This window comes from Oculina patagonica, chromosome 2, assembly GCF_052425735.1.
Source record: "Oculina patagonica isolate OP01 chromosome 2, crgOcupat, whole genome shotgun sequence".
Lineage (NCBI taxonomy): Eukaryota > Metazoa > Cnidaria > Anthozoa > Scleractinia > Oculinidae > Oculina > Oculina patagonica.
In genome coordinates this window covers 14,848,424-14,865,766 of record NC_135759.1, presented here as the reverse complement: position 1 = coordinate 14,865,766, position 17,343 = coordinate 14,848,424, and the positions used below count along the sequence as shown (strand labels likewise).

At 39.6% G+C, this 17,343-nt stretch overlaps 1 protein-coding gene and 1 pseudogene across 2 annotated transcripts in view; one reads left to right on the top strand and one right to left on the bottom strand.

Moving 5' to 3' along the window:
* The first annotated feature begins 4,596 nt into the window (after positions 1–4,596).
* LOC144642168 (uncharacterized) overlaps positions 4,597–17,343 on the top strand; it is a 41,117-nt pseudogene continuing 28,370 nt past the window's right edge. The window contains exon 1 of the transcript XR_013568707.1: positions 4,597–4,657. The product of XR_013568707.1 is annotated as an uncharacterized LOC144642168 (transcript). The remainder of the gene's footprint in view (positions 4,658–17,343) is intronic.
* LOC144638095 (uncharacterized) lies at positions 8,810–13,028 on the bottom strand. Its single transcript, XM_078497243.1, has 2 exons — positions 11,566–13,028; positions 8,810–8,844 (listed from the first exon to the last, which is right to left on the bottom strand). Exons 1-2 carry the CDS (start codon positions 13,016–13,018, stop codon positions 8,810–8,812), a joined length of 1,488 nt encoding a protein of 495 aa, XP_078353369.1. The 5' UTR covers positions 13,019–13,028.

Genomic DNA, 17,343 nt, shown 5'->3' with positions numbered 1-17,343 from the left:
AATGTAACAAGTTGCTCGAGAGGAAAAAAGTTGCTCGAAGGAGAAAAAGTTGCTCGAAATATTAAAAGTTGCCAAAAAGTTGCCGAGCAACTTGTGGAAAGCCCTAACTACCGCCCCGATGCTTGCTTTGCAAGTTGTGAGAGCATTGCTCAGATTTCATCTGAGAGAATGTATGGGAAGTGGCTTCCTCCCCCCCCCCCCCCCCCTCCCGCCCTGGATTAAGCAGTCCATTTTGTTCTTACATTTTGCAAGCACGGGAACAGAGACGCAGGCATTGAAACATTGTGATCGTCCACGCAGTGCTTGTAAATGGACGACGATTTCTGTTTATGTCCGTCAACACGGTGGTGCAAGTGGCCCCGAGTGCAACCAACATAGCCCGAATCGTACAGGCCACATTGATATTTAGAAACTAAACATTGTTGGTTTACAATGGCTGGCTTGATTTCTTGCACTTTTTCCTGTAATTTCTGGCTGACGAAAATTGGTCTTTAAACTTAAAAGCTAAGACTGTGATAACCTAACTATGACAATTAAAGACCAAGAAGATGGCACGAGTCATGCCCAAACATGTCTATAAAAAGTTTTAGTTTTTTTTCCGTTTTTTTTTTAGTTATTAGAAAAAGTTAATCGCCCTTTCGTGTCTTGTAATTGCTTGCAGGGGACTGACTTTCGATGCAGACTGTCAACGATATTGAAAATTGAAAAGCTTACAGCTAAAATAAAGAAAAAGTTAGACTCTGCACCCCTAATAAATTATTCCCTTTAGAACTTTATTTATCCACTAAAAATAAAATTAAATTAACTCCTTTTGTCGATTGATAAAAGTTGCGTGGTATTTAGAGTCGTATTAAAGAATCTGTATAAGTTATTTTCTATTTTATATCTGTAACTTAGTTTTAGAGGTCCACATCAGCCCTAGGCTGCCATCATTATAGACCTTTGTTTTTTCAAATAAAGTATGTATATGTATGTAAAAGTATGTATGTACACTAGCTTTTTCTACATCCATCTTTTGACATCATCTTTTGAAGTGCTGTTTAAAATGAGTCAATCAAAACCGATACATACCGTTGTTGGTTTCATGTTAATGAGCACAGAAGGTCAGAAGGCCATGCTAGTGGGCTGTGATTGGCGGATTTAGATCCGTGTTGCTTGTTGAGCGCGTCGAAAGATGAATGTCGATAGAAAGCCGCTATGCCCGTAACACTAAAAGCGGGTCAACCTCGTTCCCAGGATCTTCTCAGCGACCAGTTTTCAAAATGGCGATCTGCAGAGTATACCCATAGAAGGAGGTTGAAAGCAAGTGTAAACGTAATGGCAGTAACAACATTGCAGCGTAACATTCACAGCTCGATATACGAAACTCAGGCCAATCTCGGGTCAATGTACGCGTAATCTTATATACAATCTTGTTTTTATGAATTATAGACATTTCTGCTTTTCAAATCTAAGAGAACTCTGCGAATATAACAACTCTCTTTCGGTTTACATTGTATTAGTCGTTTCTAATTCGCCTGGTGTATTTTGTTCTCGTTCTTCGTGGTTTCATCAGGACCGTAACTTGCAAGAGGCAAGACGAGGCATTTGCCTCGTCTAGATTTTAACCCAAAATTAAAAACAAAATATCTTTAGTGGAAAAAATAATCCCCAGTTGTACAAGATTTTTTTTTTTTCAAGAAATGCCTTATGAAAAATGTTCAAGAAAGAGTTTCAGAGCTTCTAGGATTCCAAAATTTATGGAGGGCATGTCCCCAGAACCTCGTAGCAAGATATTGCCTCGTCTATGCCAAAGGTCTAGTTACGGCCCAGAATTTTTGTTAGTTTATAATTCATTAAGACTCGCACAAGCTGATCAGTAATTGAATGCCGCTTCAATTTAATGCTGTGATTGCTGTGAGAACTAGGTATATACATTTGTAGTGTTCTTGTTTCATCTTTACCAGTGATGCCACTGGCTCCAATCGACCACAAATGGTTTCCGCACGGTAAAATATGGGGCACGGGGTGGGGGTACTCGTAAACGTTTTTCCGCCACGAGGTCCATCCCCTTACCCTTTTATATACCATTTTGACAGAAAACGCACCCCTTTCGTATACCATGTATTTGAAAAAGGTTTCCCTTTCAAATACCTACACGACATGAGATATACTGAAGGGAAATGCTCAAAACTATTGTACTCAGACAGAACCCACCACTCTGCAAAAAGACAGGTGGTCTCTTCATGTGCCCCCCCCCCCCCCCCTTTCCACACCTTGAAAGATGGTGTCTGGGTTGTAAAGCCCCCACTCTATCAGGAGTAAAAACTAAGAAAAAGATTCAAACCTCCTTGTGCCTTTTTTTCCAGCAAGGCAAGGGAAGCTTCATGCACACCTAATATGAAAGTCTCAACTCAATTTTCTCAATACATTTTGTCCAGACAGGTGGTATCTTCCATAGCTCCCCTACCTCTTACACAAGGTGGGTCCTCGTCGAGTACACTTCTTATGACCACTTGGAACCCTAAACAGGAAGTTTTATTGTCATTTTTTATTTAGCGCTTAATAAATTAAGACGGTACAGCCATGAGTTGCGTCTGTTTGTATTCCTAAACTTGTGAAATCCCTAACCTTTTATATACACCTGAAGCCTGAAAAAGGTCCCCCTTTAATTTCGGGCGGAGCCTCCTTGTATAGGCCATTATAGGAACATTATAGGGAGTACACCCCCCCCCCCCCCCATATTTCTTGTTTGCCTGATTGTTTACGGGAATTTAAGGGTAAAATAATTTACGTTCGGTTGAGTGAAGCGAATTAGAACGTAAGTACTGTTTTCTCGCCTTTTACGTACTTTATAAATGCAGGATCCGTGTGCTGCTCGGCGGGCGCGTTATCTCCGTAAATATCATTAAACTTCTCCAACTCGCTTCGAACATACGCACAAGCTTTCCCCACAAAAGATTTAACCGCATTTGTTAGAACAAAAGGAATAAAAAGACAAATGAAAATAAACAAATTGTAAAGGACAGACCTTTCGCTTTTCATCTTTGTATCCATCTGTGTCGAACTCTGAACAAATTGAGTTCAGTCGCTTGTAACGACATTCTATTTCGATTGTTTCGACATTTGTCTTGCGCGTGCTGATTCTTGCGCGTGCCCTGTGGGGAGTATTATCTTATCTTACCAGACCTTTTCAGACAGTGGGCGTCCGAACCTTCCAAACCCAGTGAACTGCACCAGCCATACAAATGTATCGTGTAAGGAGACTCTGGTACAGTCAACTCCCGATAACTCGAACCCTCGCAAACTCGATCCAAACTCGATTTCCCCTGGATTTCCGTCACACATTTACTGTAATTTTACCCTTGGTTACTCGCGAACCCCGATAACTCGAACCTCCCGCTAACTCGAACCAATTTTTGTTTACCTTCAGGTCATTTTTTCTATCTTTTACCCTTGATAACTCGAACCATGTCTGTCAATACGTGACAAGTCGAAAAAAGCAGTGTACTGTAGTCCAAGAATTTGTTTTGAAATAAAAACGAACACGAGTCAGAGCGGCCCCCAAAACGCCTCTTAACTTCGGATCTTAACTGTGTCACGTCATTGACGTGCTACAGACGTTAAGTTTGTTTGTAGAGGCTGTTACCGATTTTCATTAACTATCTTTCAAAAAATGTAAATCGCATAACCTCTGTGGCGTAGCCCGACGTTGTTAACTTTAATTTGGAACCAGGAGAGTTCGCAGTACCTGGACTTTTTCTGCTGTTTTGCTTTGTTTTGTTTTAGTTGTTTCACGTAACGTTACGTTCTGATTTATACTTAACAATTAGACTACGAACCCGAGTTTTCTATGAGCAAATAGTCAACGAGGCGCAGCCGAGTTGACTATCGCTCATAGAAAACGAGGGCGAGTAGTCTAATTGTTTTAGTAGAAACTCTAAAGGATTGCAGTCCAAAACCTACAATATTCTGCACTTTGAAGACAAAAATCAAGAAAATTTACCGCTTAAAGAGCTACGCTTCTCGGGCTAATATTTGTTTTAAGAACATCAAATTTCCGCGGGGCAACTATCAGCCGATAGTTCCTCGACAGAAACACTCTATTGTTAAAATAGAAAACAGTGGGAGAACCAATCAGATTCGCGGATTTCCAATAGAACACAGCTGAGTTTCTACTAAATTGATTTAGAAATGTGTTGTTCCATTACCACTCGGCTTCTCTATACTTTTTAAAATGGTTTAAGATGCCGACTGTGTGAATAGTAAACAAGTTTTCCTAATTTCTAGTCATAACCGTCATTTGTTCTCAACTCCCGATAACTCGAACCTTTTTTCACATTTTATTACAGCAATTAAAACATGGATTTGTATTGTATAAAACTCGGTGAAAAGACCGCATCCATGCCTCGATTATAAAAACAAAGAATCACAGAAATAGCTTGGAAATTCCTTTCTCGAAAAAAAAAGCTCAACGAACTCCGTTTTTTTCTCCGATCAGACTTTCTTGCGCGCTCCTCAGTCTCCGAGTCCAGTCCAAATATTTGTCCTCCCGCGGTGCTATTGGTCAGCATTGTCAAGATTAAGGTGTTGTCTCCTAGGCGAGTCCTAGCTGGTTGGAAGCTTGCAGAAGTGTTGATTTTGATCGAGCAAATGGCAAAGCATTCTCCTTGTGAAGGTGAGAAAACGTTAAAATGTTGTTTTGGACATAGGGGATTCGATTCGTGCTAACATACTTGGCCTAGAGAGTGGATTCTTCATTATAAATCGATCGCGCGATAAAATCCATAGCGCGCTTGCATGCAGTAATGTATGCGTGTTCACCATTGTTTAACTCACCATTGTTTAACTGAATTAATTTACTTGAAAAGTAGTAACAAATCGTGTACTTCGTCGATTCACAATCGTATAAACATTTACTTCATCTGGGAATTGAGGTAAAACACTGACGCTGTTTTGGAACTGCAAAGTTTTCGACGCCATCTTGGTTGGAACTGAAACGTTCCCGGCGTTCCCGGCATATCCAAATCGAACAAAATCGAACCAAAATTCAATAAAACCCAATCAAACACTATAATCGCTCGATGGGTTCGGTAATGGAACAAAATCGACCATCTATTTTGCTGTGAGTTCGATTATTGAACCGATTGAACACAATCGAACTCAAACCGATTCGATTTTTGGGAATTCTTCTATTTATAAAGTAAACCATGCATGACTCATCATAATCAACTTTATGAAATGGAATAATAGAAAAACGTCCTAATATCCAACTGAATGTCAACGTTAGGTTATACATATTTTGTATAAGAGAACAAAACAACAGTTGACGGGGGCTTTCCTAGCCTTTTTTTGTTTGAATTATGCCCTGGCATAGCATAATTCAGAATATTGGCAATAGGGGCGCGGGAGTGCCCATTTGGAGTCACGACTTACTAGGGGGTAGTACTCTGAGATGCAATCTGGTGCAATCTGGACGCTTAAATTTGGCAAATGCCAGGATTCCATAGTGAACAAGAAATATTAAATTTTAAACAAAATGCAGCTGTGGTCAAAGAAGTAACGAGACCATCATAAAACAATAGGTTTAATTAGCAAATCTGCACGTGCATCATGCATTTTCGTACATTTCTTTGCCGTTCTCTGCAAAACAACAAATCAAATGACCAAATTCAAGGTTTAAAAGAGATCGTGAGCACACAACGGTTTATTTTTTTTTTCTCTATCTGAACTTAACACAGTCCCTACGAATTTGGCTCACTCACAATTCAGTCACATTAGATAAATGTGAATCATTCTAATACAACTTAAAAAAATTATTATACCGTCCGAACAACTTGTAAGCCTGTGCTTATTTGCTTAAAGGCAGGTCGCGCCTGGTTGAATACTGAAATGTATTTTTGCTTACATTGTTATAGTGTTGGAAAAGAAATGGTTTCTGCCTTGAATGTTACTGTAATACTCAAACAAAAGTAAGCAGTTGCACCATTTCATTCACTGCAACACAGACAGTGGTGCACCTACAAAATATCCACAAAATACACAAACAAACAGGAGTTTTACAAACGAAGGTTTAATTGAGTACGACTGTCGATCATTTGATTTTGTTGGATTAATCAAATTTTATTGTGTTCAATTTTTGTTGGATTACCGCACCCAGTCGAACGATTGGTGTTGGATTGGGTTTGATTACCAAACATACAATGCCAGGAATGGTGTAAAAGTTTATACTGGAAACTCTTATTTGCTTGACCCTGAGCGGGTAAATAACTTATTGTACCGGTCGTCTTCATCCACAATTACTTTTATTGTTTTAACACTGCAAGTAACAACTGTACCGTCCGAGTATCACTCACACTCCAACTACAAGTCCCTTTTATACTTAGTACATGAGTTCACCATGCGTACCTCTTCGTGATATAAAATGTCTCTGCATGCTTGTGCAGATACCGTTTTGTTACATAATTCATTTTTTTTCAACTTTAATGCATTTGGTTAAAAAAATAACCTGCAAAGATTTTCTTGCAAAGTGTGTTTGTATTTTACCCAATGTTGAGTCTGTAGCATATCAATAAAGATAACTTCTAAACAAGTATTAAAACAACACAGCTTCAATATGGCTGAACAACACAACTTCCGGTTATGTAACAGTAGTCAATATATTACACTGCTTCCCCCTAAAAAAACTAGCAATGTACTTCTACTTAAGGCATAATCTACTGCTACAAGTCAAGTTTAATAACAGGTTTTCTAACCCTCTGAGATCTTCGCAAAACTAGTGGCGTGCTACTTTCAACTGTGGAAGATGCAATAGGATCCTCTGGAATGGTCTGGTTGGCCACTTCCATGGGATCAGGGGTGCACTAGGTGGGGCATTTCTAACATTTTGGCATACTGTGCAAACTCTCACTTCTTCCTCAATTTCCTGATCCATTTTTGGCCACCACATACACGTACGAGCAATTGCTTTCATACTACATATACCAGGGTGCTCCCAGTGTAGCTGCATGCCCCAACATCTTGGTTCTAAAGATCGGTGGAATAACGACCCTAGAACCCCAAAGAACACAATCCTGTTCACAGGACAACTCATTCCTTCGGTTATGATATGGTTTCAGGGTCTCATCAGGACAACTCTCTGGCCAACCTGACATCACAAATTGATGTACTTTACTCAGTACAGGGTCCACAAGTGTTGCCTTTCCTATATCCTCTGCCGTTACTGGAAAATCATCATCAATTGCACTCACACTATAAATTGCACTCTCACTTCCTACAGTGGAATTCCCATGTGGTAACCTTGAAAGTGCATCACAATTAGCATGGTCTTCAGATCTTTTGTACTCAATCTCATAGTCATATGCTGAGAGTACTAGGGCCCACCTCTGCATCCGTGCTGCCGCTAGTGTTGGGATAGCAGATTTTGGACTGAGAATTGCCAACAATGGTTTGTGATCAGTAATCAAAGTAAATTTACGCCCGTATAAGAACTGATGAAATTTCTTTACACCAAAAACAATTGACAACGCTTCGCGCTCAATTTGTGCATAGTTCTTCTCACTTGAACTCAGTGTCCGAGACGCATAGGCAATTGGCCTTTCCTGGCCGTCGTCCATCACATGGCTGATGACAGCTCCGAGTCCATAACTGGACGCATCACATGCAAGTCTTAGTTCACGGTTCCCATCATAATGCACCAAAAGTGCATCGCTGGTGAGACTTTGTTTACAAGCTTCGTATGCTTGCTGACACTCTTTTGTCCATACCCACTGGACACCTTTTTTTAGGAGCTCATGTAATGGTGCTAGTGTAGTTGCTAAATCTGGTAGAAATGGGTGGTAGTATTGGACCATACCCAAAAAAGATCTTAGCTCGCTTACATTCTGTGGTACTGGTGCTTTCTTTACAGCATCCACCTTCTCTTCAACTGGATGTAGGCCTTCAGCATCTATTTTCAGGCCTAAGTAGACAACTTCTGTCTTCAGGAATTCGCACTTTGGCAATTTCAAATGAATGTCATATTTGTGCCGCCTTTCCAGGACCTCAGCTAGGATTTTGATATTTTCTTGCCAACTGATAGCCTGCGAACGCAGACGTATTTCCGGCTGTCGTTTCTCTCCGCCGAAAAATAGCGTCTGCGAACCCGAGCCACAAAACGATTTCCGTGACGTCAAAATCTTAAGCCAATCAGAGTTAGGCTCAGAAAAACCCAGAAGTGCCACGCGTGTAGCCTGCGAGGGTATCGCGCAATTTCGTGGAGAAAACAGGGCCGATAAAGCAGACACTGAGAATCATTCGAGGATGGGAAAGTTTGTGAAGTGTTTGGATTTGAAAAGTCAAATCAGCATCACATTAACGCTTGAAAGTACTTGTTCGAGTCAGATGAAGAAGACGTCTTCGTGAATCTTCCGACTGGAATATTGTGGTCATCGTTTTGCCGCTTGTAGAATTGAATGTACCTTATCGCCCCGAATCGTCGTCGCTGATCGAAGTGCAATAGCCGGCGCTCAATAACGACAAACTGAACGCCGAGTAAAGAAATGTTGAAAGAAGCGGCTATTCTGTCGTGCATGGATCACCAGAATTCTAAAGAATCTTGGATATTTAAATAGGTGAGATTCTTCGTTACGAACATTCGCTCTTGACGAAACACTTTATACTTGTTTATAATTTTGTTGTCGAAAGATCCGGTGTTGATTAGAATTTATGATCTTTAGTATATTTACACATAAAGGACAAACCTCTCCTGAAAAACTAAGAAGGATAGCAAATAAAATAAAAATATTAATTGAAAGAGGTGTACTTTGGTCTACCTAAAGAAGCGATTTCTCTAGCGAGTCTCGTCAGAGATTCGTCTTCGCAGCGCTGTTGATACATGTATTTGAAATAATAATTTGAGCTGTCAGAAATCTGCGAATGTTTTTTATTCCTTTGAGACAAACTTCTGGGATTCGATGGTGCAAAAAAAAAACGCCTTAGAATTTAGAACAGCCAAGAAACGCCTAAGGGTTTAGAACTATAAAGGGATCGGACTTGAAGAAATTTTAGAGCTTGCAACTGACGCTAGTCGCAACTTAATTGTGTAATTTCTCGGAAGGTAAACTGGAAGATTGTCACCTTCAATTGAGTTCGACGTGCTGCTAAAATCTTTTGCAAATAGTTTGACACAAAGTGGGCATCACCGACAAAAACTCTTCGAATTTCTTGCCCAATTGGGTACAAATTTTGTAAGGTGTTCTCTAACTGCAGAAATTGACTGCAGCACTTCAGTTAATGTTGGAAGCGATACAACTACAGCTTTTCTATTTTCACAGTCCACGTAAACATACAAATTTATTTTTGTTAAGCGATTTATCAATGAAGGTATGCCTAAAACACTTTTGCCGAATAAATTAACCTTTTCTTTGAACCTGAAAACGTTATTCTGCAAAGATTGTATGTAACTTTCACCGCTGTGAGAAATCTTTGGCCTTTGGTGTTTCAATCAAACTCTGTGTCGCGAGGGAGCCGCGCGGTGTGCACACGCGTTTCATTCTGTCGTGTTATCTGATTGGCCAAAGAGAAAACAAAAGATTCTACGTCACGGAAATCGTTTTGTGGCTCGGGTTCGCAGACGCTATTTTTCGGCGGAGAGAAACGACAGCCGGAAATACGTCTGCGTTCGCAGGCTAGCCAACTGACACCACCAATAAGAATGTCATCCTGCTTACAAACACATTTTTCTACCCCTTGCAAAATCATATCCATTTTAGCTTGGAAAATCTTAGGCGCTGATTTAACCCCATAGGGTAATTTGGTGTAGGAATAGAGTCCTTTGTGAGTGCTGATAGTTAGGTACTCAAGGCTTTCGTTATCAACACTTAACTGCGCATATGCATGTGACAAATCAAGTTTGCTGAAAACTTTGGATCCTGAGAGGGCAGCTTACAAGTCTTGTTGGGTAGGGAGGGGATATTGTTCATCTTCTACAGCTGAGTTGATGGTTACTTTGTAGTCCTCACAAATTCTCACTGACTTGTCAGCTTTTGGTACAACTACTATTGGGCTTGCCCAGTTTGATCTTTCAGTTTTTACTACGGTCGGTATAAAACGCAGACCATGCAGACTGCAGACTGCAGACTGCAGACCGTGCAGACGGTGCAGACCGTGCAGACTGAGTAATCTTTTTTCTTCTTTTTTTACATTGTGTTTCACAAAACTTTTCACGAACGGTTTCCGAAGTTCGTTTGAAATTCGCGAAGTTCGCTACGAACTTTAGGGGGAATTTCATTAAGTAGTTGTCAATCAAATTACGAACTTCGCAACTAAATTGTGAATTTCACGTGCAGCGAAGTTGAAACGTTGAGGAGTTTGCAAGTTGAGAAGAAGTTCGTCCAGTTTGTTTAATTTGGTGAAATGAATCCGTTCCCAGTACAGCAAAAAGCAATCCCAAGTCCAGAAGGCAGGACATCAACGGACTAAAAAGGTCAAAAAGCGAGGCTGCCCTGAAAATGGTTTGTGAATGTTACAACAAAGTTTTTCCCAATGTCACCCGACACCCGACTAAAAATAGATTACAAGTTCTGCCGTGTGCAGTTTCGAAGGAAAAAATTTCAACAGATGAACCGGTTTACATATAAAAATACTGTTTGTGTGTGCCGTAAAAATCTTCTTAAGAGAAAAAAACGTTTTCCTTCTTGAATACACATCAGTTTGGAAAATCTGCGGAAAACCAGAACTTTTCAATTCCGTGTTTGTTATACTTCTGTGTTTACACAACACGCAAGTCACGCCATCTGTCTGTTCGTGATATGAAACTCTGTTCCTCTGAAATAATTTATATTTGCAAAAAAATAAGCTTTGGTTAAATTTTTTTTTACTAATAAACAACACTTGCTTTGGAACAATTGAAATGTGTATTTATTTACGAATTACTTATATTTTATTATTAAGGACAGTGTAAAAATTTTTGGGGGATTTCTCAAGAAAACCCTGTACTGTATTCCCAAAGCATAACTCCAATGTTTACAGTGTAACGCGCTCTCTGACGTAGAAGAAAACTCAACAAGCTGGAAGCTAAATAAAATAATCCTTGACCTTGAAGCCAACTTTAGATGATTTCCTGCCTTCCTGGACTTGAAATTGCCTTTCCTTGTATCGTGAACGGATTCATTTCACCAAATTAAACAAACTGGACGAACTTCTTCTCAACTTGCGAACTCCTCAACCTTTCAACTTCGCTGCACGTGAAATTCACAATTTCGTTTCGAAGTTCTTAATTTGATTGACAACTACATAATGAAATTCCCCCTAAAGTTCGTAGCGAACTTCGCAAATTTCAAACGAACTTCGGAAACCGTTCGTGAAAAGTTTTGTGAAACACAATGTAAAAAAAGAAGAAAAAAAGATTACTCAGTCTGCACGGTCTGCACCGTCTGCACGGTCTGCAGTCTGCAGTCTGCAGTCTGCATGGTCTGCGTTTATACCGACCGGTGAAAAGTTTTGTGAAACACAATGTAAAAAAAGAAGAAAAAAAGTTACTCGGTCTGCACCGTCTGCACGGTCTGCAGTCTGCAGTCTGCAGTCTGCATGGTCTGCGTTTTATACCGACCGTTTTTACTATCACCCCATGCTTCTCAAGTTTATCCAACTCCTTTTCTACTTCATCTTTCAGTGCATAGGGGACCCTTCGTGGTTTGATAAATATGGGCTTTGCACCATCTTTCATAGTGATGTGTGCTTCCAACCCTTTCATACCCTCATAGCTCTCTTCAAATAACTCACTATGTTTAGCTAAAAGATCATCAATTTGCCTTTTGGCACTAGTTGATTCACAACTTGTTACACTGAATATTTCACCCCACTCAAGCTTCACATGTTTGAGCCAATTTCGACCCAGTAAAGTAGGCTTATTCTCATAGTTAGCTATAACCATGGGCAGTGTATACTTTTGGCCCTTGTACACGACATCACATTTCATCTCCCCACACACTGCAAGGGTTTCACCCGTACAGGTTTTCAATTCAACTTTTGATGGATAAAGTGGGTAATTACTGAATTTCTGAGTATACATACTCTTACTCATTATTGAGTAATCGGCAGCAGTATCTACCTCCATTGCACACAGTGCACCATTAATGGTTGTTTCTACAGTATAACCTTTGTTGGTAGGATTATCTGTACCAACTGCGTACAAGGAATATATACCCAACTCGTCATCGTCACCACACTCTTTGCGTGGTTCTAACAGAGTATGAACATTACCTTTACCCTTTCTAGACTGATCTACATTTTTACTTTGGCACACCGATGCAATGTGACCGATTTTCCTACATTTATAGCATGTTGCTGACTTAAACTTACACTTTGGTGCAGCATGCTTACCACCACATCGATAACATGAAGGTTCATTAGTGTTTACAGTCTCCAGTTTTTTCACAGTTTCCAGTTTATTCACAATGCCTTCGCTGTCAACACTTGCACTGACAGGGCGGAATTCTTGGGTATTCTTCTCTGCCATCTCCATTGACTTTGCTATCTGGCAAGCTTTCTCGAAGGTAAGATCTTCGGTATTCAACAGCTTATTCTGGATTTTGGGATTGTTCAATCCGCACACAAAACGGTCTCTCAGAGCTCGATTTAAAAACTCTCCATAGTTGCAATGAATTGATAGCTTCTTCAATGCCACAATAAAGTCACTGATGGGTTCACCTGGTTTCTGGTGGCGTGTGCCGAAATGAAAACTCTCCGCAATCTCTAATGGCGCTGGATTGTAATGTCTCTCAAGTGCCTTTACAATATCAGCAAAAGGAGTGTCTCTTGGTTTTGCTGGCACCAACAGATTGCTCAGGGTAGAATATGCTTCAGGTCCAATCTCAGTCAGAAAAATAGCACGTTTTCTTTCTCTTACGGCGAGATTGGCATCCTCGTTTCCCTCGCCTGTTTCTTCTCGGATGTTATTCGCTAGGAAAAACATCTCCATTCTTTCAACATATGAGCGAAAAGTCTCTCTCTCTTGAACAAATTCGCCAACACGACCGAATAGTACATTTGCCGCCATTCCGATAGGCTGCACGTGTTGAACGACTCGAACTTTAGCCAGCCGACTAATGTCAAAAACACACTTTTTCCTCACACAGAGAAAATCAAGGCTTCGTAGGGTTTCTCATGCGTATTAGTGCATGTAGAGTGTAAGATCCTCGTCGCCAAAATGTAGCATATCAATAAAGATAGCTTCTAAACAAGTATTAAAACAACACAGCTTCAATATGGCTGAACAACACAACTTCCGGTTATGTAACAGTAGTCAATATATTACAGAGTCAATTTGCTAAGCTATGGCAAGAGTAAAGAATGATTTGTTTGCTGTAAGAAAACAGCTCACCACCAAATAAAATAACAGAACTAGGCGACTTGCAGTTAACCGCAATAGTGTGAAAATCAGTGCGAATGCATTAGCAAGGATCATCCAACTACAGTCATAAAACTATAACTTGATTTTTTTGCCAATAAAGAAAATGAATAATCCTCAGTAATCCTCAGTCCCTGGTTGTCAGTGGCAGTACTGTCAGATATATGCTAGGTTAACACAATGGTAAAGAAAATTGTTGGTATTGTTACAAAAGCAACAAGGCTGAAAGGGCTAGTAAAACATGTACAATGTAGTCCTGTGTAATTTTACATGCAGAGTAGAATACCTCCTCCCTGCCATCATTCCCATTGTTTATTGCTGTAAGGCATGTACATGTACCGGTAATTGAATTTTTGAGTTATTTTTTCAAAAATAGCTCTTAGTCGGCATGATGTTCCCGTGTAATCATTCAGTCAGTCAGTCAGTGGGTCAGTGAAGTATGTTTGTTTGTCACACCAATCAGATTTCAGGTACTATCAGAACCAATCAAATTGTAGTTTATAAGGGGGAAGCAATCTGACACAGTTGTAGTGAGCGATTTCGTTCGAAGATTTTAGATTTGTAGGAGGCGGAATTGGTGAGTTGTGAATTAACCCTGGATTAAAAACGTTTTTCGTAACGCTCCCCTACTTACAACGCATACGCCGTGAGCAAAAGGCCCAACACTAACTTGTTATTCTTCTTATTCGAGCGTACGTTTGGAGAGGCTAGCTTTCCTGACCGTAGTAAAAATTACATATAACATTTGCACAATGTAGATTTGAAGAATAATGTTGTCGTTACTTTTGCCGTCCGCTTTGCGAAGTTCGTTGGGAAATTAAGTTTGTTACGAAGTTGCCAAATAGGTTGCGAGTTCGCGAATCAAATTGTGAGCTTCGATACAAAGTTCCCAACTTCGGCCCGAATTTATTAAAACCTTCTGTAATTATGTTATCAAAAAGGGCTTTGCTACGCTAAACTGTTGGAAACATATGTCATAAAAATGAAAAACGTTTATGTTCCACGAGCGGTAAACATGTCTCGAACAAATTAGTCTTCCCTGTCGCGTCGCGTCGGCTTCGATTAAAATCAATTTTATATATGGGTAAACCATCCAGTTTCATCCGGTTTACAAACGCAGAAGACTTGAAATTGAAGATAGTGAAGATTATGCCTTACAGAAATCGTTAAATATGTGTTTTCATACAGAAAAGTTAAAATTTGACCAAATTTCTACATGCATAAAATTTATTTATCGGCAAATCACTTGCGTGATCGCTGATGCGAAACGTTGTCTTGCACTTCAAGCTACTTGAACCTTCCTTAACCAGTTCTAAAATCATCTAGTACAGAAATCGCTGACTTTCGAGCAACATGTCTTGTTTCTCCTCTACCAAACTTGAAAAGTTCAGTCGGGCCGAAGTTAGGAACTTTGTATCGAAGTTCGCAATTATATTCGCAAAACTCGCAACGTAATTGACAATTTCATAACAAAGTTTCCAATTTCCCAACAAACTTCGCAAAGCGGGCGGCAAAAGTAAACTATAAAAATCAACTGTAAAACATCTCGTTCAAACATTTAATGAACCGGTACAAGTATTAACTTTGCTGTTAAAAGCAACTACGATCGATAGCAAAAACAGACTTAAGAGCGTGCCATTCCGTGACAATTTGATAACTCAATTAGTTCTTGTTTGTTGAATTGAATTTACGTTGTGAATGAACGAAAATCTTGGTTGAACAGTTCTGACAGGAAACAATTACTCCAGGTGTAGTGCGCTTTAAAGAACTTTCCCGAAGAAAGTGGTTTTTGATTTGATTTGTTTATTACTTCGTTTATTATAGTACTTTTCGTTCAATGTCTATACGGGAGACGTGGCTTTTTTCTAGAAAAACAAGGGTATCGTGTTACGTTCGTTTTAAAAAACAAAGGTGTCATGTTACAAAAGTGAGAAAAACAACAATATCATGTTACAGTGTTTGGCAAAAAGCCAAAAGTATTCCGTAACAAACAAAAGAAAGGAAATGGTTACTAGAAAGCTAGCAACAAAATAACCGCTTTAAACAGAATAAGAACGTGCCATTTTGTGACATTTTGATAATTGAATTAGTTTTTGTTTTTTCAATTAAATGATGAAAATTTACGTATTGAATAAAACAGTTCTGATGTATCAAAATGCACGTGAAAATTATTTTGTTTGCAAGCAAATTTTGTGCAAAAAGTGACTCCGTGGGCTGCCATACACAAATAGCTCAACCCTTGACATAAACCATCCCAACAGGACAATCACCCAGTTTCAGCCCAAGCCACCCCATAAATTGAAAAAGTAACTCCTGCACGCTTAGCGTGCCTATGTTTTAAAACTGTACAAAGTTTGTTTGAAACATTGAAATGCAGTTTATATGTACCTATCTTAACAGCGTACGTGTACCTCCTTATACCGTAATGAGGGCCTTGTGATGTCAGAGTGATCACATGTTCTACTTTTATTCAGAAGAAAGGCTTTCCATGGCTTTTTTCAAATCGCTGATGTAAATTAAAATCTAAGTATGGCCAATACCACAACCACTGTGAAAATCCCCCTTAGTTACTGTTTTGCGATTGGGCAGAAAAATACAAAGGCAAAACAAAAGAATTTGTTTGCCCAAATTATCAGGAAGTTGCTGAAGATGCTTTGTAAACATTCAAACATTTCTGATGTTGAGCCAATATCTTCTTTAGTTTTCCAAATTAGATTTGAAGTTGATGTAAAGATTTTTTTCTAAAATTAACCCAAAGACACAAGATATGATTTTCAAAGTTTACCCATCCTCGGAGACCCAGTGGCAGTTAGGCGGGGCGAAACAAAGTAAACCCAGAAAAACTCAAAGCGGCGAGAGTTTTCGAGAAAGAGCCTCTGGGAAACGAATCTCTCCAGATCATTTCCAAACAGCAGAAAAAATTATTTGTATTATTCTGCCCAATTGGCAAACAGTAACTTTGGGTCACTTCTGTGTGTTCTTACACAGTTGTCGTTGCATCGGCCACAATTTTTATTTTATATTTACATCAGAGAGAAGAAAAAAGTCTGAAAATCATTTTGGATGTCAGAAAGAAATATATTTCAAGATCCACAGTAGCCTTACTAGCTGTCAGGATTAGTGCGGTTCGAGAAAAATCACGGGCGAAGCCTGCGTGCGTGAGCAGCACAGCTGCAACTTTCAACTTGACTCCTCCCCAATTCCCTTGTGGCTTTGTAGCTCGTCTCCAACTTTCACCGTAAACAAAACACTCGCTGACACACTTGGTCGCGAATCCCACCAGCTACGCAGGCTAGATCCACAGGGAAATTTCCGTTTTGACCGATCAGAGGTATTGTAAATAGTAGCTTGTTTACCTGTGCGATGCATTGGTCGATGTTTGGTGTACTTGATTATGCCTGGCCCGTGCAGAAAACAATGTGCACAGTGCAGGAAAATACCAGTTGGCTGAAAAAATTAAAATGATACATGTATCAGAAAAAACTACTTTCTAAACTTTTAACCCAAAATAAAAAGGTCAGAAAATTGAGACCTACAAGCTCCATTGATCGTCCATTTCAATTTTTATTTCCTTTTGGATATTTTGGCCAACTGGAATTATTTTTCTGTACTGCGTGCATTTTTTTCATGCTGCACGGGCCAGACAAGTATGCCAAATGGCCGCCAATGCATCACACAGGTGAACAAGCCACTACAGTTGAACCCCATTAATTTAAAACCGTAAGCGGAAACAAAAATTAGTTCGAATTAGCAGGAGTTTGAAATAGCTGATGGTAAATGACTGAAGGGCAAATCCAAGGAAAATGGGTTTTGGTTCGAAATAACCGAGTTCGAATTAGCGGGGTTCAACTGTATTTACAATACCTTTGGTTGGTCCAAACAAATATTTCCTGGTGGATCTCTAAATATATTTCTTTCACATCAGAAATGATTTCCCAACATATTTCGGCTCTCTCTGGTGGCAATTAAAATAA